The sequence below is a fragment of the Bos indicus genome, chromosome 27 (genome assembly GCF_029378745.1).
Source record: "Bos indicus isolate NIAB-ARS_2022 breed Sahiwal x Tharparkar chromosome 27, NIAB-ARS_B.indTharparkar_mat_pri_1.0, whole genome shotgun sequence".
NCBI classification, from domain to species: Eukaryota; Metazoa; Chordata; class Mammalia; order Artiodactyla; family Bovidae; genus Bos; species Bos indicus.
This window is the reverse complement of record NC_091786.1, coordinates 36690492-36712883: the sequence shown is the minus strand read 5'-3', so window position 1 is coordinate 36712883 and position 22392 is coordinate 36690492. Positions and strand designations below refer to the sequence as shown.

General features: G+C 53.9%; 1 protein-coding gene and 1 long non-coding RNA gene across 10 annotated transcripts in view; one reads left to right on the top strand and one right to left on the bottom strand.

The window, feature by feature from the left end:
• ANK1 (ankyrin 1) overlaps nucleotides 1-22392 on the top strand; it is a 242942-nt gene that overhangs the window by 122641 nt on the left and 97909 nt on the right. For 8 of the 9 annotated variants that reach the window (XM_070781480.1, XM_070781476.1, XM_070781479.1 and 5 more), the window contains exon 2: nucleotides 16683-16784. In XM_070781480.1, the coding sequence (XP_070637581.1) occupies nucleotides 16683-16784 (102 nt within the window). Of the gene's footprint in view, nucleotides 1-9770; nucleotides 9975-16682; nucleotides 16785-22392 lie in introns of those variants that run through there. The other variant, XM_019953408.2, reaches the window with a different exon arrangement.
• On the bottom strand, nucleotides 3119-9602 carry LOC139180133 (uncharacterized). The gene is made up of 3 exons (XR_011564444.1): nucleotides 9188-9602; nucleotides 3951-4063; nucleotides 3119-3862 (listed from the first exon to the last, which is right to left on the bottom strand). It is a non-coding gene; the product is annotated as an uncharacterized lncRNA (long non-coding RNA).

The following is a 22392-nucleotide window of genomic DNA, read 5'->3' as shown; positions in this document are numbered from 1 at the left end:
TCACTGTGCTCCACATACCACCCAGAGCTTCGGTGACTTTGGGTAAATTACTTAATGTCTTCATGCCTTAGCTTTGTCTTCTGTACAATGGGGACAATGATGGAAGCTACCTCATAGAGTGGTTGTTGAGGATAAAAGGTGTTAAGACAGGTAAAATGCTTGGAATAATGCCTGGCTTGTAAATTTCAGCTATCATTATTTTTGAATCATTTCTTTCTCCTGCCTTTTCATCTGTATCAAATTGTCATGACAGTGAAGTGTCATGGCCATGGAGCATGGAAGGGGTCACCCAGCATCACCTTCCCAAGCCCCAGTTCCTAGTGGATGTCTCCGCCAAGCAGGGAAAGCCTTGCTACCCAGGCTGGACAAACTTGGGGTGCACAGGCCACTCTGGAATCCTTCAGGCAAGTCTCCACGTAGCTGGCAATGGGCCACCCCCTCCTGGCTCTGTCTCTTTAGGGAGAACTGTTCAAATAAAGCCCAGCCATGCAGGGCTGTCAGAGCTGACACTTGACCATCCTTCAGAAACTCTGGTACGCCGGCTTTCATTACTGATAGACAAGCCCCTTGCGCTACTTGAAAGAAAACAAGGGTTTCTGTGTTGGCATGTGCACCTGTGAAGTGAGTGCGGTTGTGCAGTTTCTCCAGTGTGTCCACCGCTCCTTCTCACGCCCCCAGGCTGCAGGGCAGCTTCCTGACATGTGAGGAAGCACTGGGTGTAGTTTAGTCAACGGGGCCATCCGACAGCACGTGTGTTTTCAGAAACGTGTGCCATTCCCGCCCCAGGTCTGGGCTCTGCACTCAGCAGTCAGGCAACATGATCTGAATGTTCTCCACCTCACACCATGGAGAAAGTGAAGTGTGATGTTCTGACGTGGGCCAGTGCACTTGCTGATGGGGGGATGCTCTTGGAACGACACTGATGCCTCTCACGACATCTCACGCCCCCTCCCAGCCTCCACAGGGAGATGTGAACTGCTGCAGACCTGAGGAGGTGGAGTTGCTCTGTGGGGCCCGGACTGGCAATTTAGAGCTGATGGAGATTGTGGGGGAAGGGCTGGGAGCCACGGGCTGGGGTGGGGATCCTTGTCTGCAATGCAGCCCACCTAGGACCGTAACCTCCCCACCCAGAAAACCACAGTGGTCCCAAGGCTGTATCCACAGGCACCGTCGTGGCTTACGGGGAAATGAACAATTGGGTCAAAGAGCCCTGGACATCTGATTATTTTTTCACTGATGTGACATTTACAAATCTGAACTGATCAATTCAGATTCCAATTTGGCTAACGTTCCTGGAGCCTCTGGTGTGTGGGCAGAATCATGCTAACACTCACGTCTTGTTTTGACCCGGCCTGGCCAAAGCTCCCGTTTGGTTGCGACACGTGCTGTGAGCTGCTTCCATGCTGGGCACAGGGGTTCTGAGATGCACAGGAGAAGATGCCTCATTGCTTCTCTACCGCCCTGCCCGGTGGCCCCAGGGCTGCTCAGCAGAAGCACTTGCTTGTTCTCAAGGCAGTTCATCCTTTAGGAGTTCCAGGTCTATGTCTTACCCAAAAAGAGAAATGGATACTGACGCTGAAACTTGTTATTGAACATCAAACATTCTGTTCTCTTCATTTGGCTATTTGATGAGAAACTGATGTTGGCTTCTTACTATTGGGGAAATAATCTCGTCCCCTGCAGACTCGCCCCTCGAGCCCCCTCCCCACCTTTTCTCCAGCACAGGGCAGGATTTCCAGGGTGGAGACTGGGCACAGAGACCCCTTCAGGGGTCAGGGTTTTTTTTTTTTGTTTCCTCCTGTTGGCAAGCTTGGCTGTGGGCTCGCAGGGCTAAGGGGCAGGGGGAGAGGGGGTTTCCAGTTCTGATCCGAAAACCAGAAGAGAGAGAGATGACTGATACATATAAAGGCAGGTTGATTTTTCACACTGAGCGGGGGTATATTCTTAAAATCTCAATACTGAAACACACACCCAGCAGGCAACTCAAGGCTTCATGGTGAGGGGGCAGCTTCCACAAGGTCAAGTCCCAGAGGGGCCTGTGATGGACAGTCGGCCTCCAGTTCCAGCATGGAGGGGAACCCTTGTGTGTAGGCGAAGGGAAAATCCTAGGTCAGCTGCGCCCTCCCTGCCTCCCTGCTGCGAGCTCGGCTTTAAGGCTGGCCCTCCCTGGAATCCGTGTAGCACCTTCTCGTAGGTTTAAAAATAGACTCCAGGCCTGCCAACCCTCTTAAAAGGAACATGATGAGCAGAGTGCCAGCATCGTGGGACCTGACACCTGGCTCCCATCAGCTCCCTAAATAGACCCCGGACTCCGGGTCCTGCAGCCACTGAACTGACTGCCGGGAACTCCCCACGCAAAGTTCAACAGGAAAGCAAGCCAGGCTCTCTTTCCCTCGCCTCTCTCGCTTTCCTCACTTCTGCAGGTCTGAATTTCTCGGTCCACTGGATTTCTCGGTTCATTCAACATGACAGCTGTACCATCTGTTCTGTGAAGTCCCTCCCTAATTAACCGGGGAGGGGGCCAGGGCGGGAGGGTGCAATGCTGTCCACAAGAGGGAAGACATTTCCCCCCGCAGCAGCAGCAACGCTCTAGACGGTTCGCAGAGTCCCGGGGTGGCTGACGGCTGCTCCAGGTGCAGATAAGCCAGCCTGCCTTTCTCAGTAAAGGGTGGAGACCTGGCGCCCACCCTTATCGGCCTTGGACAGAGACTCGGGGCCGGGGCACCTCCCTGCGTGGGTGCAGGGCCCAGCAGATAGAAGAATAGTCGGGGGCAAAGCCAGCCTTGTCGGCAGGGGAGGAGCTGTGGCCCTGGGCCGGGCTCAGGAGCAGGGCTTCAGCTGTACGTGTACCCTGAGACCTGGTCCTCTGCTGCAGAGAAAATGGAAATGGAAAATGATGCAGCGAAAGAAAGCCCAGGAGGTGCAGCTGCTACAGCATCACAGCAGCGTGCTGGCGGTGCTGGGATCCTGTTCCCAGCCATGGCTGTTCTGACCTTGCAGAAGCAGTGACCAGGCCCTAATTTTCCAGTGTAGAAGCCAAATCAGTCATACCCCCTGTCTCAGGGTGGGAGGGGAGGAGGTCACCTTTGACCAAGGCTTTCATGAAGGAAGCTAGAGAGAAGGAGGAAAAAGAGCATCATTGCCATTCACTGAGGACCTACTTTGTGCCCGGGTGGTGCTGGGCATTTTTACATTATTCGCACAATACCTGGAGCAGGGGGCAGGGGAAGGTTATTTTCATTTCACTGATGAGGGTGCGAATGCTCAGAAAAGTTATTTCCCTTTATCAAAAGTACATGAGCCTGCTAACTTTGAGTATTTTAAAGCTTCCCAGAAAAGCAGATGATGATCGTGACATTGCCATTCCAGGAGGACCGAGCCTGACTTGATTGCAGAGGAGGATTAAAACTGGAGGGACAGGAGCCCCCTGAGTCCTCCAGTTCCCTGCAGGAGGAGAGGCGTGGTCACTGATCCAGGTGTGAGTTGCCAGGAGGGCCATCTCTGGAATCCCAGCTCTGACCTGAGTCTCAGCTTTGACATCCCTGGAGAGAGGAACCAGCTTGGGTCACGGCTGGCTCCTGCCGGAAGCCGCCTCTTCCTGTTCCCCCGAAAGGCTTCTGGGGAAGCAGTCATCCGAGGACCCCAAGCACCCGAGATCCTTTGCTTCAGGCTTCTGAGCAAAAGGAAGCATTCTCCCAGTTTGTGGATGGAGCTAAGGTTCACAGGGTATTCCGTGGCAGGGTGCCCGAGAGCCGTGTCCCTTTCTTCTCCCTGTGCCATCTCCGCCTGGCATAGGTGATGCGGCCTGGAGCACAGAACTCCACAACTCCTCCAGCACCTCATTAGGCTCATCTGTGAGGAACTGCAGAGACAGTTGGTAAAATATTCAGCACGACTGGGAAAAAACTGCACACGCCATGAACCCAGAAGATGGAACAAGTGATCCTTACCAAGCAGCCCTCATCTTTTCCTTAGCCCATCAATTCCTTTCTGCTCCTTTGCGTTGGCTGTTTGCTTTGATTTCAGTGACTTTCCTGGCAGATCTTCCAGGCACACTAAATACCTGTAATAAAAATGAACACGTAAACTCACTACCATGTGTAAAACAGATAGATAGTGGGAAATTGCTATATAGCACAGGGGGCTCAAGTCGGTGCTCTACGGTGACCTAGAGGGGTGGGATGGGGTGGGGTGGGGGGAGGTCCAGGAGGGAGGGGAGATATAGATATATATAAAACATATAGCTGATACACGTTGTTATAGAGTGGAAACTAACACAACATTGTAAAGCAATCATACTCCAATTTTTTTTTTTAAAGACACATTGAGAAGAGCAGCCTTCAGGCATGAAAATATACAGGAAATGGGCAAGCAGAAGTATGATTCCTTGTTGTCTAAGGGTGTGGGGTAATGGAAGGTTGAAGAGGGACGGTCCACAAAGAGGAAAAAATAAGGGCTTATGTTTCTGAATCCCAAGAGCCCAAAGAAACCCTTAAAAGTCATCAAGTTTATCCTGTGTTTCTATGTACTATATCAAATAATGAGTTACGTTTCTCTGCTACTCCAAAGACCGCCCGCCCCCCAGCAAGGATTCAGCTCTTTCTGAATAATGAATTCTATTATGTCACATCCCTTAGCACTGGAGAAAAAATTTTCTGTCTGATCTAAACCTTCTTTGGATCAATTTAACCCCATGATTGACAGTTTCCTTATGACCCATGGAAATATTCATACATCGGTCAGCAAGCATTTATTTGGCACCACCACCCAGCTCTGTGTGGAGTGAGGGAGAGGGACTGGGCATACAGGGCACATGGACCACGCTGTCTCTACCTGTAGGAAGCTTATAGCTGAGTCATGGTGGCCACGGCAGCTGGGGAAATGGCGCCATATAATTCGTCCCACTCTGGGATCTGGGTTCTAGTGCTGGAGGGGGTTGCGTACATCTTAAGAGCCATCTTCTCGAGCCTTCTGCCTTTTTTTTTTTTATTTTTTGGCCGTGTGGCCTGTGGGATCTTAGTTCCACGACCAGAGATGGAAGCAGTGCCCCCAGCATTGGAAGCACAGAGTCTGAGCCGCTGGACCGTCAGGGAAGCCCCGTGCCATCTCTTCCTTAGTGTCAGTCACCCCAGGTCCTTCATTGAGTAACGTGCCTGGAGTTGTTTCCTTCTCCTCTCGGGCTTCGTCTGACTCTGCGTATCCAAGTTGCAAAAACCTCAACCCTTCCGAGGTCAAAACCAACCTCAAGAATTCTTGGAAGTCCTGAGTCCTCAAAGTCCTCTGATAATATCTCGGGCCCTTTCCCACTCTCAGCAGAACCATGGGTTGTATTCAGTTTCTGGTTCCACTATCTTTTTTCTTTGTGATTTCATTGAATATATAACTCATAGCATTTATGCTGTAAAGAAGTCTGGGCTTCGAAGTTAGATTCCCTGGGTATCAGAATTGGTTGGGGAATTTTTTGCTATTTAACTTCAAATATTTCACTTGAAGGATCTCAGTTTTTGTGCTCTGGGGAGGTATTGGGAGGTTGGCATTGACGCATATGCACTATTGATACTAAGTATACAGTAGATGGGAGAAGGCGACGGCGCCCACTCCAGTGCTCTTGCCTGGAGAATCCCATGGACGGAGGAGCCTGGTAGGCTGCAGTCCATGGGGTTGCTAAGAGACACGACTGAGCGACTTCACTTTCATGCATTGGAGGAGGAAATGGCAACCCACTCCAGTATTCTTGCCTGGAGAATCCCAGGGACGGGGGAGCCTGGTGGGCTGCCATCTATGGGGTCCCACAGAGTCGGACACGACTGAAGCGACTTGGCAGCAGCAGCAGCACACAATAGATAACTAATGAAAACATGCTGTTGCAGCACAGGGAACCCTACTAAATGCTCTGTGGTGAGCTGAAGGGGAAGGAAATTCAAAAGGGAGGAAATATACGTATATGTATGGCTGATTCATATTGGTGTACAGCAGAAATTAACAACATCATAAAACAACTCTACTCCAATAAAAATAATTTTTAGAAATAGATGTGCTGTCTAGAATAAAGCTCAGTAATAAGACGACAAACAACCCAGTTAAAAAAATGGGCAAAACATTTGAACAGACACATCACCGAAGAAGATAATGTGGATGGCAAGAAAGGCCCTGGAAAGATGTCTAGCATCATTAGTTATTGCTGCTGCTGCTGCCGCCAAGTCGCTTCAGTCATGTCCGACTCTGTGTGACCCCATAGATGGCAGCCCACCAGGCTCCCCCGTCCCTGGGATTCTCCAGGCAAGAACACTGGAGTGGGTTGCCATTTCCTTCTCCAATGCATGAAAGTGAAAAGTGAAAGTGAAGTCGCTCAGTCGTTTCCGACTCCTAGCGACCTCATGGACTGCAGCCCACCAGGCTCCTCCGTCCATGGGATTTTCCAGGCAAGAGTATTAGTTAACAGGGAAATGCAAATTAAAACCACAGTGAAATACTACTACACATCTATTAGAAGGTCTAAATTGGGACTGACCATGCCAAGTTGGGGCTTCCATGTCCTAGCTAATGTAAATAGTGTTGCAATCAACATCGGGGTGGGCTTCCCTGGTGGCTCAGATGGTAAAGAATCCACCTGCCCATGCAGGAGACTTGGGTTTGATACCTGGGTCGGGAAGATCCCCTGGAGAAGGGAATGGCAACCCACTTCAGTATTCTTGCTTGGGAAAATCCCATGGACAGAGGAGCCTGGTGGGCTACAGTTCATGGGGTCACATATCAGACATTACCGAGTGACAACTAATACCAAGTATTACCAAGGATATGAACCAATGGGAGGGGCTACAAACAGGCAGGAGGAAACTGTTGGAGGTGATTTTGGAGGTTCCTTGTCTTGACTGTAGTGATGGTTTTATAAGCTTATGTATCTATAAAAACTTACCAAGTACATGTAAAATATGTAGTTTATAATGTGTCAATTATACTTCAATACAGCTGTTCAAAATGGTCTGTTTTTCAGTTCATTGTGTGAGTCAATTGTATTCGTGTTTTTGAAACGATTATAAGTACTGTTCTTCTTCCATTTGAGTAGGGCATTTCTCTCTCTCTAAATATTAATGTTGGAACAGTGCTTTGGAATCCCTTGAGATATTGCGCTGGGCTATGATCAGGGCTGTTCCAGTAACCATCATTTATTAATTGAAGCTCGCTGTGTAGAGGCTTTTAGCAAATCTGCGAGGCAGTTTTAAGGGGCACCAGAGCAAAAGACCTGTAAGAGAACGAGTGTTTTTAAAATGTGTGCATTTTTGTGCCTGAAGGAGGGCCTGTGGCGAATCCCCCTCTCCCAGGCACCTGTCTTTGGTACAGGGATGTGGCGTTTTCCACCTCTCAGAGGTTGCCTGTCCTCTGATGGTGATGAGGGTCTTGGGCCTGGAGAATTCTGATGCCCTGTCTTCAAATACCAGTGTTGTCACAGGAGTTCATTGCATTATACGCGGCAAGTCACTCTTTTCTGGGATCTTCCTGTCCCTCTCTCTTGATCCTTATTTATCCCTTTTATTGGAGACCTTCCTCTAATTGTCGAATAGCTTTGAAGAGGACCTTACTTGTTTTTTTTTTAAATTGAAATATAGTTGATTTCCAATATTAGTGTTCAGTTTCAAGTGTACAGCATAGTGATTCAGAATGTTTACAGATTGTACTCCATTTGAAGTTATTATAAAATATTGGCTATAGTCCCTGTACTGTACATTACACCCTTATATCTTATTTATATAACACCCAGTGGATTCTATCTCTTCATTTTCTCCCCTATCCCCTATCTTCCCCCTCACCGACCTCTCTCCCCACTAGTATTCTGTATCTGTGAAGCTATTTCTCTTTTTTTATATTCATTTGTTTGTCTTATTATTTAGATTCCACATATAAGTGAAAATGCATGGTTATTTGTCTTTCTCTGTCTGACTTAATTTCACTAAGTGTAACACCTTCCAGGGCCATCCATGCTGTTGCCAGTGGCAAACTTTCATTCTTTTAATGGCTGAGTAATATTCCATTACGAGCTTCCTCAGTTGCTCAGTCATAAAGCATCCACTTGCCAGTGCAGGAGATGCGGGTTCAATCTCTGAATTGGGAAGATCCCCAGGAGAGGGAAATGACAACCCATTCCAGTATTCGTGCCTGGGAAATCCCATAGACAGAAGAGGCTGCCAGGCTACAGTCCATGGGGTCATAATAAGTCAGACATGACTTAGTGAGCACATAACCACAACTACAATATTCCATTGTGTATACCACATCTTCTTTATCCATTCCTCTGTTGATGGACACATAGGTTGCTTCCATGTCTTAAAAGAAAGTGAAGTCACTCAGTTGTGTCTGACTCTTTGTGACTGTATGGACTGTAGCCCGTCAGGCTCCTCCATCCTTGGGATTTTCCAGGCAAGAATACTGGAGTGGGTTGGCCGTCTTGGCTGTTGTAAACAGTGCCACTATGAATGCATTTTTTCAAATTAGCAGTTCTATTTTCTTGGGCTAACTACCCAGGAGTGGGATTGCTGGATCATATGGTAGTTCTATTTTTAGTTTTTTGAGGAACCTCCAGACCATTTTCCATAGTGGCTGCACCAATTTGCAAGAGCACCTTACCTTGGAAAACAGTCAGTTTTTCTAACCTCAGAGCATCTCGCGTGGTGTCCCCTTCTGGCACTGTGCCCACTTGGATTGGGGATCTTTCCAGTGCTGCTAACAGAAGGGCTTTGGGTCGGCTGGACACTCTGTTTCCTAGTAGTAACCTCGGACCTGACCTTAACCCCACTGGGCACAGCTTGTCCACCCATACAACTCCAATACCATCTTCTGGCTTAAGAGGTGGCTGCGAGGGTTAAATGAGGTAATGGCAAAATGCCCTTCACCTCACAGTTACTTAAGGGGGGACTGATGCCTCCCAAACACACGGCCCTCCCTCCTGTGCCCCTGCTTCGGGGTGGGAGGGGTGGGGAATGAGCCTGTGCTATCTGGACTGCTCTTTGCAGAGAGCGTGAAGCTGGACTCACGATACAAAACACGCATGTTGGAGCAAGTGGTGTCGCCAGCGGCCGTGACAGCTCCTGGGGTGCTTCTGCGGGCATCGCTCAGCGTAATCCCTGGTGTCAGCCCCACCTCCCCGACATGCCTTTGACATCGCCCCCCACCTCCCCCGCCCCGGAATGACCTCATGAGAAGGGGAGGATGGTCCGGGAGCAGAATCTGGGCGCTTCCTCCGGCCCTGGGTGACAATGCCCTAAACCCCCCACGTCAGCCTGGAAGGATGAAGGAAGACGTAGTAACAGAGTCTGGCCTCGCGGCTTCCCTCCGCCGCTGCGCGCTCTCGGCAGGAGCTGGAATCTCAGGACACACGCGGGGCGAGAGCTGGAAACGCTCAAGGCGGCGATGGGCATAAATAGACTCTGCTGAGCTCACCCTGGCCGGCCCCGCCGGCCCCGCGGCCCATTCACCCGGGCGGCCGGGGAGGCAGGAGGCAGGGCAGCAACGCCATGCAGCTGGGAGCGCCTCACCTCCATTGGACGTGGGTGCCGCCCCCCCAGCAGCCGCAGGACTCTGCCCCCCGCCGGCCGCCCGCCCCGGCCGCTCGGCCAGCGCGCCCGCCGCAGCCTCCCCGCGCCCGCGCCGCGGGGCTCGGCCGCAGGCGCCTCGTCTCCGGAGCCCGCTTCGCGTGAACTTGCCCAGCAGACTCGAGGATGGGGGACACAGTGAAGAGACCCCTCTAGGAGCTGGCGGGCGGGCCGGGGCCGGGGGGCCGGGGGCCCGGGGCCCGGAGCCCGGCCGGGCCCCGCCGAGCGGCCGGCGCCGGTATTTTTAGCCCGATGCCGGGGAACTTGCTGGCGCTCCGCGCGCCGCCGAGCAGATAACGGGGGAGGGGAGCCGCGCGCGGGCTCGGGTTTCCGCGCGGGCGCCGGACGATGGCAGCGCGACAGGGCAGGTCGGGTCCGGACGCCGCGGTGAGTGCCTGGCCGCCGCGCCCGCGCGGGGTCCCCACCGCCGCCGCCGCCGCGCCCCCAGCCGCGGGCGCGCCGGGCGCCAACTTTCGGGGCGCGGGAGCGGGCGCGGGCGGGGCCGCGCGCCGGCCGCCCTTCTGCTGCCTCACGCCCGCGGGCGCCGAGGCTTCCAGCCGGAGCTGAGGAAAATTCCTCTGACCCGCAGGCCGCCGCCGCGGAGGGGCTGGTGCGGGACGCGTGCCCGGCGGGCGGGCGGGCGGGAGGGCAAAGCGGGGCGCACGGGCTGGCGCGCGGAGGTGCCCGGAGGAGAATCCCGCCGGGCCGGCTCTGCGGTTGGGCGAGGGGGTCGGTGGGGGGCACCCGGCCACCCCTTGCGGGAACCCCCTCGGACCCGCCGGGATGCCCCGGGCTTGGCCTTGGCTGGAGAAGGGCCGCCTCCCGAGCCTGAGGCGCTCCTGACCCTTAGACCTCAGGAACGCGAGCGCCCCGACGTCCAGAAGCAGCGGGAAATGAATGGGGGGAGAGGGAGCTGGGCCGCCTGTCCTTTGTCATCCTCATCCTCCGCCCCCTGGAGAGCTGTCCCCATTTTAGCAGTGGGAACGTTGAGGTTGGGAACTTGTCCGAGGCACAGCATCAAGTGGCAGAGTGGGACTCCCCGCCAGCGCTGCCCACCGTCAGGGTCCGCGGGTGGCTCTTCTCCCGTCCGGCATCGCCCAGCCTCCGAGCCCACTGCCGGAGGAGCGCAGGAAGGGGATGGCTGGTTTCCCCCAGGCCTCGCACCCGGGTGGATAGCTTCGAAAAGGACCCTGGGGTCTCCGGCTTGCGCGCCTCGTTTCGTCAGTGACATCTTTAACAGTCCAACTTTCCAGAGAGAAAAAGGAAAGGGACCCAATGAAAACGCACCCTGGGGCCGCAGGGGTTCACGGCTGCTTCTCTGCAGTCGGTGGGCTTGAGGCAGGGGCCAGGCATGTGTGCGCCTGCGGGCGCTGCCCCTTCCTTTGGAGGCCCCACCTGGACCGCCAGGAGCGCTGAGTCCGAAGGGCGCTCAGAACCGGAGGGCTAGCCCCACGCACAGGCCCTGCTCTACGTGGTCTCTTGGTAGAGCTGCAGCCCCCTAGGACAGGGTCCAGAGCCTGACGGGGAGATCCGACCCTGACTCTGGCCAAGAAACTGCCTTTTGCCCAGACAGGACCCTTTGGGAAGGAGATCCCCTCTTACTGCTGTTTACAGAAACTGATAAGAGCTCAGTTTCCAGTCATCGTTTTAGATGAGAATTTTGCACTGAAAGACCTTGAAAAAGTCATGATTCGTCCTGGGAACGCTCAGGTCCTCTAAGCTCCAGACAAGGCCTGCAGAGACCGTGGGTTCTCCCTGCCACCTGGTCTAAACCTCAGCTTCACTCTGGTGTTGGGCTCTGGTCTTGGGGAGCCTCCCCCACCCCCAGGTGCAATCTCCCCCCCAACTCCCCCCATCCCCACCCCCGGACACCAGGCTTGCTGACATTTGGCAGCTGGCTTCTGGCTCTCCCTCCTGGAGACACTGGAGCCCCCTGGGCTACTATCTCTTGCTATATTCGTATGGCCCCACTCAGGAAGTGCAAGTTTAATAATAGTCTGGGTGTCTCAGGTAACCAAGGGCTTACCTCCCTTTTCCGAAGAGCAGTCCTGATGGGAACTTGACTCCTAGGAGGAATCCTGGTCCCTTTCTTCCCTTCTACTTCCTTCCTCCAGAGGGGAGGGCTGAAGTGGGCACAGTCTGTGAGCGCGGGCAGAAGGCTTTCCCCATCCAGCCAGAGCTGAGCTGGAGAGGAATCTCTGGGCAGTGAGGAAGCACTCCTAAGATTCATGTCCTGACCTGGCCAGGATTCACTGTGTGACCTTGGACAAAGTGCTTAACCTCTCTGTGCCTCGTTTAGCTTCTCAGTGAGGAGGAAACAAGGAAAAGTATCTGCGTCCAGAAATTATTGGGGGGAGCCAATGAATCTGTTGATGGAGAGGGCTTAACAAAGAGGAAGGGCTGAATTCATGAAGGTAACTCCTGTTGTGATGGAAGGAAGTTCAGGGACATCACATGAGTCGACCTGTAGGGATGGGGGCTGAGGACACCGTGAGATGTGTGTGTCCCTTCCTGCCCTCAGTGCTGGCGGTTTTCTCATGGGAAAAATTAGATTTCAATAAGGCTCAAGGTGAGGATGGGTCAGAGGTGCGTACAGGCAGCCTTGGTGGGGTGATCAGAGGGGTGACAGCTCTTGGGGGTGATGCAGAGTTTAGGGGCATCGTGGATCGACTTTTCTAGATGCAGGGAACAGCCTTCTTTAGCCCCTCTGGTCTCTCCACTCAGAGGCTGCCCTGCAGGGATTGTACTCAGGAAGGGCCAGGGACTCTGCTCCAGTCTGTCCGACCACTGAGACAGTCTGGTGCGTATTTGTCACTTGTTTTTCTGGTTGGTGTTTACTCATGTGAACAGTCTGAAATGGAGCCTATTGGATTCTTTTGACTTTCCACCCTACTGGATTATAGACTGTTCCTAGATGCACCAGGAAGCGGCTCCCAGGACAGGTCATTGAGTTGGAGGTAATTGAATTAGCGGCTCGGCAGAATGAGCTGGCAAGAGGTGGTCTCATACTCCGAAGTGGGTCATTTGCTCTGCAACGCGGAGACAGTCCCTGGCACCCAGGAGGTGCCCACTGCGTGCTTGTTGAATGGGTCACTTTCTAACTCTGTCACGTTGCACTTCAAATCTTGAGGGCAGGGACCTACATGCAGAATTTCTACTCTCTCCATCTTTGCCCTAGCAGGATCCTGGACTTGCAACAGGACCTCGGGAAATACTCATAGGATTAACCGAGGGGGTACCCAGTGGAATGACACCATTATTACCTGCAATCGACCTGTAAGATACCCCCAGGATCCTGCTTGGGTCCTGACTACCCTATGCCCAGAGAAGACCAGAGAGGAAACGAAAAAGCCTTAGCAATTGAACTTCACCTCTACTTATCTAGGTGACCTTAGCCAGTCACTTCCTTTTTGCCATCAGTTTTATCGTCAGAGAAGGGAAGGAGTGGGACTAGATGATTCCTTTCTAGAGGCCTGTCTTGGCCTCAATGCAGTGGCCAGGGTCAGAGCAGAGACCTACCGGGTTCCTTTCTCTGCTGTGGGTTCACTGCTTAATTGGAAAAGGCATGGGCCCCTCCTAGCTCCTACATCTGTCAGGGCTTTTCTGGTCACCTTCAGGTTTGAAATTGCGGAGAATGCACCTCGGGATCAAAGGCAGTAGGAAGGTGCTGGCTTGGTTCAGGGAGTCGTGGCCTGAATCCCCGAGTATTAACTAGTGCAGAACCTGGGCAAACTGTTCACCTCCCCCAGCCTCTAAAATGCACGCCATCATTACACCCACCTCAACAATCCAGTTTGTGATCAGGATTAAAAGATAGAATGTTGGTAATATATTGAATTGGCCCAAATGTTCATTCGGATTTTTCCTTAACAGCTTGCAGAAAAACTCAAACTTTTGAGTATTGGCCAGCCCAATACTTGCCCAGTGATTGGTATAAGTATTATAATTTCACGGTTCAATTATATACCCAACAGAAAGTATTCAGCCTTCCTCAGCCTAGTGTAGGTCGGGCTCCCCCTGCCCTCTATTTATGTGCTTGTCTGTCTGTTGTAAATATTCTCCTTTGCTGCCTAGATTCATTGTTTTGAATAGTGACAGAGTCATTAGCCAGTGTTGCATCTGTTTCTATCCACCATGCTTAGTTTTCATCCCTAATGCTCTGGTTATGCTGCAGAAGATAGTTTGGGCAGGTGGGAGATGTGTTTCTAATACTCTCATTTTTGGGAGTAGTATACTGTATTTTTCTAAACAGCTGAGTCCTCACAGGCCTTCTGAACCGGCAGGCACAGACATTTTTGGAGGGACTAACCCTTGAGCCTGATTTCTCTGGGAATCCAGCTCATAGGGAACCCACGGATTGGTCCTCATTTCTGAAATGCATCCTCCTTTACAGATGCCTTGCCAAGAAGCCTGGGGACGCTAGGTGCCCTGTGTTTTAGGTCAAGGGAAGTCTTGGCCTAGCAGACGATTCATGCTTTGAGGGATTCAAAAGAGATAGAAGATGTGGTCTCTGACCCAAGAAGCAAATAATTTGCCCATGGGAAACAAGACTTGCATAAAAGAGGAAAGTGTATTGAAAATGCATTTTAAGAAATCAAGCTCTTGTTCCTAGATTTAAAGATGGTAAAGATTGAGTATCCAAGGTTAGCATCACAGAGGACAAAGGGCCTGAGTGGACCGTGAAGAAAGGCAAGACTGGGTTTAACAAATGAGAGCGCATCAGAGTGTGGGCCTGTCGGGAGACAGAATGGGAATGCCGGGGCGGGGGGGTGGGGGAGGACGGGGGAGGAACCCGCCATCCTGCTGTGCTGGGGGTGTGAGATGCACATGTGTCATGAACCAGCAGACTCAGGGCTTGGCTTTGAGCTAAGGTACCGGGACCCTCGCGGGCCTGGAGTCAGGGAGGACTAGCAGGACATCAGGATTTTAGGAAGAGCAGGGAGGTCGAGTGGAGAAGTATCAGCCAGGAGTCTTGGAGCAGGGCTGGAGGGCTGAGATGACTGGGGGCAGCCCTCGGGGGTGAAGGTCTGTAAGGCTGGAGACTCTATTTTTGACTTGGATTAGCTGTTTTTATTGGCAAAGGCGTGCAGCCCCGCTCTGGTTTAATTGCAGGATGTTGCAGTCGTTGGCCGTAGATTTTGAATCTTCCGTGGTTAGGGGCCATCATATGCTCTAACAAACTGTTGCGCACTTGGTGGCTTAAAACGGGAGTAGCTTCTCTCACAGTCTGGAGGCCAGAGGTCTGAACTCAAGGTGTGGGCAGGGCTGAGCTCCCTCTGGAGGTGCCAGCGGAGATTCTGTGCTTCTGGCTCCTGCTGGTTGCCAGCTTCCTTGGCTTGTGGCCGCATCACTCCTATCTCTGCCTACGTCTCGTGCGTGTGTGTGCGTGCGCACGTGCGTACGTGTTCTGTCTTTTATAAGGACACTTATCATTGGATTTTGGGGCTGGCTTCCTAGGTGGCGCTGGTGGTAAAGAACTTGCTTGCCAATGCAGGAGACCCAAGAAATGTAAGTTCAATCCTTGGGTCAGGAAGATCCCCTGGAGGAGGAAATGGTAACCCACTCCAGTATTCTTGCCTGGGGAATCCCAAGGACAGAGAAGCCTGCAAAGAGAAGGACTGGAGGTGGCAAAGAGTAGGACACGAATGAAGTGACTTAGCACAAAAGCTCGCAGGGTATCGAGGGCACTCATCTCAAGACCCATAACATCATTACATCCACAAAGACACTTTGCAAAGAGGACACATGCTGGGGTTCCAGGGGGTGGGATACAGGCATCTCTTGGGCACCACCCTTCAGCCCACGACAGCACGTTCTCAGATGAGGGGAGCATGAAACAGGGAGACAGAGCACCCCAGGATGGATCTCCTGGAGGAACAGCATAACCCCCCCCAAACCTAGACACTCCCCTTCACTCGTGGCCTGTCATATGACGGCCCTCACCTGTTAAACTCACCCCGAGTGCCCACCACGTGCAAGCCCTGTGCTCAGCACTCGCGCTGATGTAATCATTATAATCACATATAATCTGTAATATTTCCATTCAGTTTCACAGCCAGGGTATGGGACAAGCCTTGCCCTCCCCTTGCAGATAAGAACACAGGCGTGGAGGCACCTGCGGACCGTCGGACCCCTCTAGACGCAAGGGAGCTACCCGGAGCCCCCTGCGCTTGTCTGCCACGCTCGACCTTATGTCTAGCAACTCCTTTCCTGCTCTCTCACCCACTCTCCCTTTCTGGCTGTCATTCATCCCTAACACAAGCCGGCGTCCCAGGCAGGCCTGCTTGCGTCTGTAGGGGGCTGAGCCTCAGCCTACGGACCCTAAGGGCTTTACTCTCGTTCTGGAAGACTGGCGAGGGGCACCTGCCAAGTCAAGGGGCAGGGCCAGGCTGTCGGTGCAGCTCTTCCCCACTCTGTGACCCTGCACAAGTCACTTGGGCTCTCTGGGCCTCAGTTCCCGCATCTGTGAAATGGGGATGGCAGGAGTACTTACCTCCTGGGGATGTCTTTAATGGCTAAATGCATCTCTCCCCAACCCCGCCCCGCCGCCACCCCGTGTAAATGGATATTATAGCCAAGTGCTGATAATGGTTTTCAGCATGTAGTAAGTGCTGTGTGCTGTTTAAGTGAAAACAAACCCCGCAAAACAGCACCAAAGTGCTTGTGTTTGGTTCCCGTGGCGCCTCTGCTTCATCTCAATGGGTGGGGCCGGGTGGTGGGGGCCGGGCTCCTGAGTGGGAAGGTGGAGTCCGCGGAGGCCCCAAGGCAGGGAGATGCTAGGCCTGCTGAGACGTCTCCTGGGTGGAACGGAAACCTCTAGAAGGAGGCCCCTCCCGGGTCCCAGCCGAGATCACTTGCTTATAAATACTCCAGAAGGAAGGCAGGCCGTGCTCTGAAGGCCTCCCCACCCTCCAGCCAAGAGCCATCTGTCTGGGGGGCTGCAGACCTGTGCACGCCTAGGGACCATGGTGGGCATTTAATGGGATGGGGTAGTGGCTGCCTCGGGACCTTGGTTCTGTTCGCAGCCCTGGGCTCGAGCGGCCCGTGAACCCCTCAGCACGCAGACCCACTCACAGCTGCTCTCTGTCCTCACAGGCCGATGCTGCTACCAGCTTTCTGAGGGCAGCCAGATCAGGTAACTTGGACAAAGCTTTGGATCACCTGCGGAATGGGGTAGACATTAACACCTGCAACCAGGTAAGTGAGAGGCAGGCGGGTGTGTGGTCTCTGAAGAGTGGCTCTTGCCTGGAGCCGTTTCCTGAAGGCTCTGCCTCTATTAACCTTTTTCCCCCATGGCCTCAAACACCCCCCGGGGCTTCCACCCACTGAAGGCCCTGCTCCAGACGCGTGCCAGCCCCGCGGTGGCCCCGCACCCCACGGGGAAGGGCTGGTGCCCCAACAGCATGGGCCGCGCCCCGTCCACCCCCCGCGGCCTCTCCCCTCAGAAGTGCCCGCTGGTGCCCGTGCGGTCTTGGACTTTGTGGCCTTTGAAGTGGGGGGTGGGTGGAAAGACTTTGAAGGATGCTGTGTCGGTGGCGGCATTCATCCCCTTTGTCTGCGGCGGCCTTTGTGGGTTTGCCGCTGAGAAGGAGGTAGGGCTGGGGATTCCCCGTCGGGTGTTGCCGGAGGCTGGGAACCAGGGCGGCTGAAAGGGTTCTCTGGATGTTTGTGGTGCTGAGTGACGGGGCTCTGTGTGGGGAGGAAGCTGAAGGTGCGTGGGACGCAGTGGCAGGTGTGGGGCCCGAGGCTGGAGGCACTGCCTGAACCGAGAGGAGCGCGCTCCCTGGGGAAGAGAGGACGGGGTGTGGCCAGGGCTGTGCATCCGATGCCTTTGGTTTCGTTTGTCTGTTTTTGCCAGTCGGTTGAGTTGTTCGGCTACATGGCCAATTCCGTTTCTAACTGAGAAGAAATTTACCCATTCCAGCTTCATAAAAAGCCATCCTAACCGTTAAAAAACTGTTTTTGATTGTGGTGAGACGCACCTCACATAGAATTGACCGTGTCAAGCATTTGTAAGCATACAGTTCAGGGGCCTGAGTTACATCCATGCCCATCACCACTACCCATCCCCAGTTCATTTTTCAGCTCGCTGAACTGAACCTCAGCACCCAGCAAACTAACTGCCCAGCCCCTCACGACCGGCACCCTCCTGTCTGTATCTGGGAATCGCATGGCAGTGAACTCACCCAGTTTGGCTTTGCGGACCAGCTTATTTCCGCGAGCATGGGCTCCCCTGGGTCTGTCCGTGTGGTGCTGGACTGGGTGACTTTCACAAACCAGCAGAAGAAACACCCAGGAGGCAGCTTAAGTTTTCCATTGGCGGCCTGGGCTCCTCAGCCTGGCCTCCCTGCCCCCTACTGCACTTAAAGTGCACAGGACCATGTGCCGAGATTCCTTTTGGATCCAGCTGGGCTTCTGTGGTCTAAATCCACATGTGGAAGCGCAGAGAGGATGGGGCGGGGAGTGTGGGATAGGAAACAGAGGTAGGAGCGTGAGACGGAGCAGTGGTCATGGCAAGTGGACTCCAGAGGGGAGACAAGCATGTGGATGGACTTGGGGTGCAGACTGGATGGGGAGAAGCAAGCCCCGCTTCTGTCATCCCTCCTCCCCAAACATCCCAGACCTGAGGCATTCTGGGCGGTTCCAGACAGCATATTAAAAAGCAGAGACATTACTTTACCAACAAAGGCCCATCTAGTCAAAGCTATGGTTTTTCCAGTGGTCATGTACAGATGTACTTGGACCATAAAGAAGACTGAGCATCAAAGAGTTGATGCTTTCAAATTGTGGTGTTGGAGAAGACTCTTGAGAGTCCCTTGGACTGCAAGGAGATCCAACCAGTCAATCCTAAAGGAAATCAGTCCTAAATATTCATTGGAAGGACTGATGCTGAAGCTGAAGCTCCAATACTTTGGCAACCTGATGTGAAGAACTGACTCATTGGAAAAGACCCTCTTGCTGGGAAAGATTGAAGGCGAGAGAAGGGGACGACAGAGGATGAGATGGTTGGTTGGCGTCACAATCTCAATGGACATGAGTTTGAGTAAGCTCCAGGAGTTGGTGATGGACAGGGAAGCCTGCAGTCCATGGGGTTGCAAAAAGTTGGACACTACTGAAAGACTGAACTGAGTTGATATGTTCAGCGCAAAAGGTTGCCTTTGGGGAAATGGACACTCTGGCCCCATTTCTTTCATGGAAAGGGACAGAGGAGCAAAGTCTGGGGGCCACGAGAGGGTGCTGGAGGGCTCAGGAGAGGGGCTGTGTGAGCCGTCATGGTGTCCCCGCCCCCTCCAGGTGGGGGCACCTGCAGACGCACTCCTGGGGGGCCAGGAGGCAAGCTCCTCGCTTCCTTCGTTCAGGCCCAGTAACGCAGATGAGCGTCCCTCTGCAGGGAAGCTCCCGGTGAGAAGCACCAGTCTCCCCAGAGGCCCTTCGAGGGTTAAGACACCCACTCTCCAAGGAGCTGCTTAGCAGGATCGGGGGCAACTGTGTGGTCCTGAGCCTTGAGCCATGGGCAGGTTCTGAGCACACAGGCAGGGCTCTCTCCTGACGGGGCTGCTGCCGGTGAGTCCCCGCGAGCCCAGCCTCTCCCTGGGCCACAGCTCTGCAAGGCCCCTCCTCGGTCCATCACGGGCTCAGCCAGCATCCAGGCCACATATGCACATTATGGGCACTGTCTCCGATAGGCTTAGTGCCGGAGGAGACTGCTAACTGCTGCCAGTGAGGAAAGAGGGGGGATGATGGTTAAAGGAAGGGCTCCCCGTGTGCAAAGCCCCTCCTGTTGGTTTAGTCCTGCGGCTCCTTCACCCCGCCACCCCTCCAGATCTAGGCTCCACTGGTCCTCGTCTTTCGCTCTGTGCCTGCTGAAGAGCCACCCCAGGACCGCCAGTGTTGCCGGAGCCTCCTTCCCGTGTTACAGGGCGATTGGGCTTTTGCTCCGAGTGGACATACAGGGAGAGAGGATGACCGGGCACCGGGGGCCGGGGCGACGTGGGTCAGGACCTAAAGCTCAGCTCACCTTGGCGCACCCCTGGGACGGCACCCTGACTCTGTGACGTGCAGAGACCCATCCCCCTTAGGGGATGAGAGCGTCTTCTCTTTAGAGCACACGCTCACGGTTCTGAGAAGATTAAAACACAGGCTCTTGTCCTGGGGTCACTGCTTGAGAATTTGCTTCCATTGGATCCTTTTGAACCGATGGACTGCAATCACAGCGACGGGGCAAACGCCGAGCCTTACATAAGTAACACACTTTCAGAGGATGTTTCGTGGAAAGAACGAGAGTCGTTTGCCATAATCGGAAATAATTACTCTAAGTAGTGTGGAAAGAGGCTTATATAAGAGACATCTGAATATTCAGGGCAGCTTCCTTGGTGCATAGATTTTTGTCTACTGATTTTTATCACCATGATTACGGTTATAGAAAAGAACAAATCCACACACAAGGACACACACAGCTACATGTCCCCATGCCAGTATCTCTACATAAATACTCCTTTCATTTATCCAAGCGTTTTTCAAGCTTCAAACCCACGTCGTCCATGTCTTCCCGGATACCTCCTCAAGTGTAGAGCTGGGCTTTAGGGATTTAATAGTTAAGAAACAAAAGCCATCCTCCTCATCCACTCTGACCCATAGTCTACTGACTGTGAGAGCTGTTAATTGAGTAATCACGCAAACGGAACTGCAGACAAGCTATGCTAGGAGCCCAGGAGGAAAGTCACAGGGAGTTAGGAGAGTCTGTAAGAGAGACTCGGGGTAGGGCAGGAGGTCAGAGAAGGCTCCTGGAGGAAGAGCTATTGAGCTAAGGGGTGAGTCAGGGTTAATGAGGGGAGGGAGGGAAGAACATTCCAGAAGCAGAGAAGAGGCCCGAGAGTTTAGAGGGGAGGGTGGCAGAGCGGCTGCAGGCGGGAGGGAGAGATCAGGAACCAGATGAGGCAGGAGAGGTGACCTCGGGGCTGGACGCAAGAGGCAGGGGTGACGGTCACAGCAGCCAACGCCTAGGTCAGGTGCCCCAGGGCCCGAGCCACGTGTGTGCATCACGCGTGTGGGCACGTGTGTGCCTGCATGTTTCCTGCTCCACTGCACATGAACCCTCTGGTTGCAGAGTGAGGCGGGGGGTCTGGGGCGGGGCCAGAGCGGCAGGGGTGCGGGACGGACCGAGAGGGATGGAGGCATTTCAGCCTTTGACCTCCTACACCACTGCATGCACGTGTCCTGGTAGAGCATCCACCCGGCTTGTAGACCCGGTGAGGGGTGCCGATCTTTACCCTGAGAGCCGAGGGGAGCGACCACAGATTCAAGCGCAGGAGCGGGGGCGGCAGGTGGCAGGGCCCACGGGCGAATACAGGAGAGCCGGTTTTCAGATGATGGCAGTGGTCTGGGAGGGACGTGTCAGTGGCCCAGGTAAGGGTCGTGGCCGTGGGGATGGATGAGTTGGACAGATGTGGGGGAAGGGGGAGGAGACTTCAGAAGGGACCCTCAGATGTCTGGCTTGTGCTGGAGGGTGGGTGGGAGCGACCTTCGCTCACTGACCCAAGAACTAGGAGCCGGTGTGTGGAATCGGGGTGAAGAGACGAGAACGGAGTGGGGATCCTCTTACAGAGACTTTGAGGAATCTGGATATTTGAGCCTGGAACCCAGATAAGAGGTCCAACCCAAAGATAGATATTTGGAAACCATTCAGCACTCGAGGAAGCGAAGTTCTGGCCGTTGGCTGATGAGAACAAGATGGAGAGGTGTGTCAAATCCAACCCCTCAGCGTCAATCCGCACGTGTGGCGGTCAATGCACCCGTGCTTATTAAACACCTTCTTTGTGTCAAGTATTGGGCGCTGAGCAAGATAGTCAAAAGGGACAACATCTGTGATGTTTCAGCTGGTGAAGAAGATGGGCAACAGGAGAGCAGGCATCTCCCGTCTGTGGGTGAGACAGCCCGTGGAGGGGGGTGCGGAGGGGTCTCGTCTCGAGGGTGGTTAAGGCAGGCCTCTCTCAGGGGGGGGTTTGAAAAGAAGTAAGGGAGAATCATGTGGTTTCCGGAGGTGAGCAGTCTTGGACGACGGAGGGGATGTGCAAAGGCCCAGGGGCAGCATGCGGTTGGTTTGTTTGGGGAAGAGCAGGAACAGGGTGGCTGCAGTGGAGAGACGGAAGGGAGGCATGGTGGGGGCAGGTGGGGACATCGCTGGGGCTGAAGCTTGAAGGGCTTTCGGGTCATGGCAAGGACCTGGACTTCGCTCCAAGGGTGACAGGAAGTCTTCGGAAGGTGTTCCGTCTGATTTAATATTTAAGACGTCACCCTGGCTGCCATGTGGAGGATCATCTCGGGACACAGAAATGGAAGCAGGGAGATGGTGGGGTGTGAGGGAGGGGCCAGGCAGAACCCCCGAGGGGGCTTTGAATAAGGGAGAGACAGCGCAGAGGGTAAAGCCCAGCAACTTGCCTCCCCAGGGTCACAGGGTCATCGCCTTGGCTAGGGCACATGGGATGTGGGGCCTGGGGACCCTCACTCAGCCCAGGACCGTGTCATTCTCATCACCGGGGCTACCGCATGGCAATGAACTGGTTGGGCTGTGTCTCAACTCAGAGGCCGTCGTGAGGACCCCGTGGTTCCCAGGGCCTGAAGCTGCGTCCCCTGCAGTCACTCTGTATCTCTCACAGCTCTGCGTGTCCAGCCGCCCAGAGCGGCCGTGTCTTATCTGTCCCAGTAGACGCTAGGTGTCTGGGGGCGAATCCGCAGCTGCCTGTACCCACAGCACGTGGCACACGACATGTTGTGTGATCAATACTGAGCTGAATAAATGGCTGCG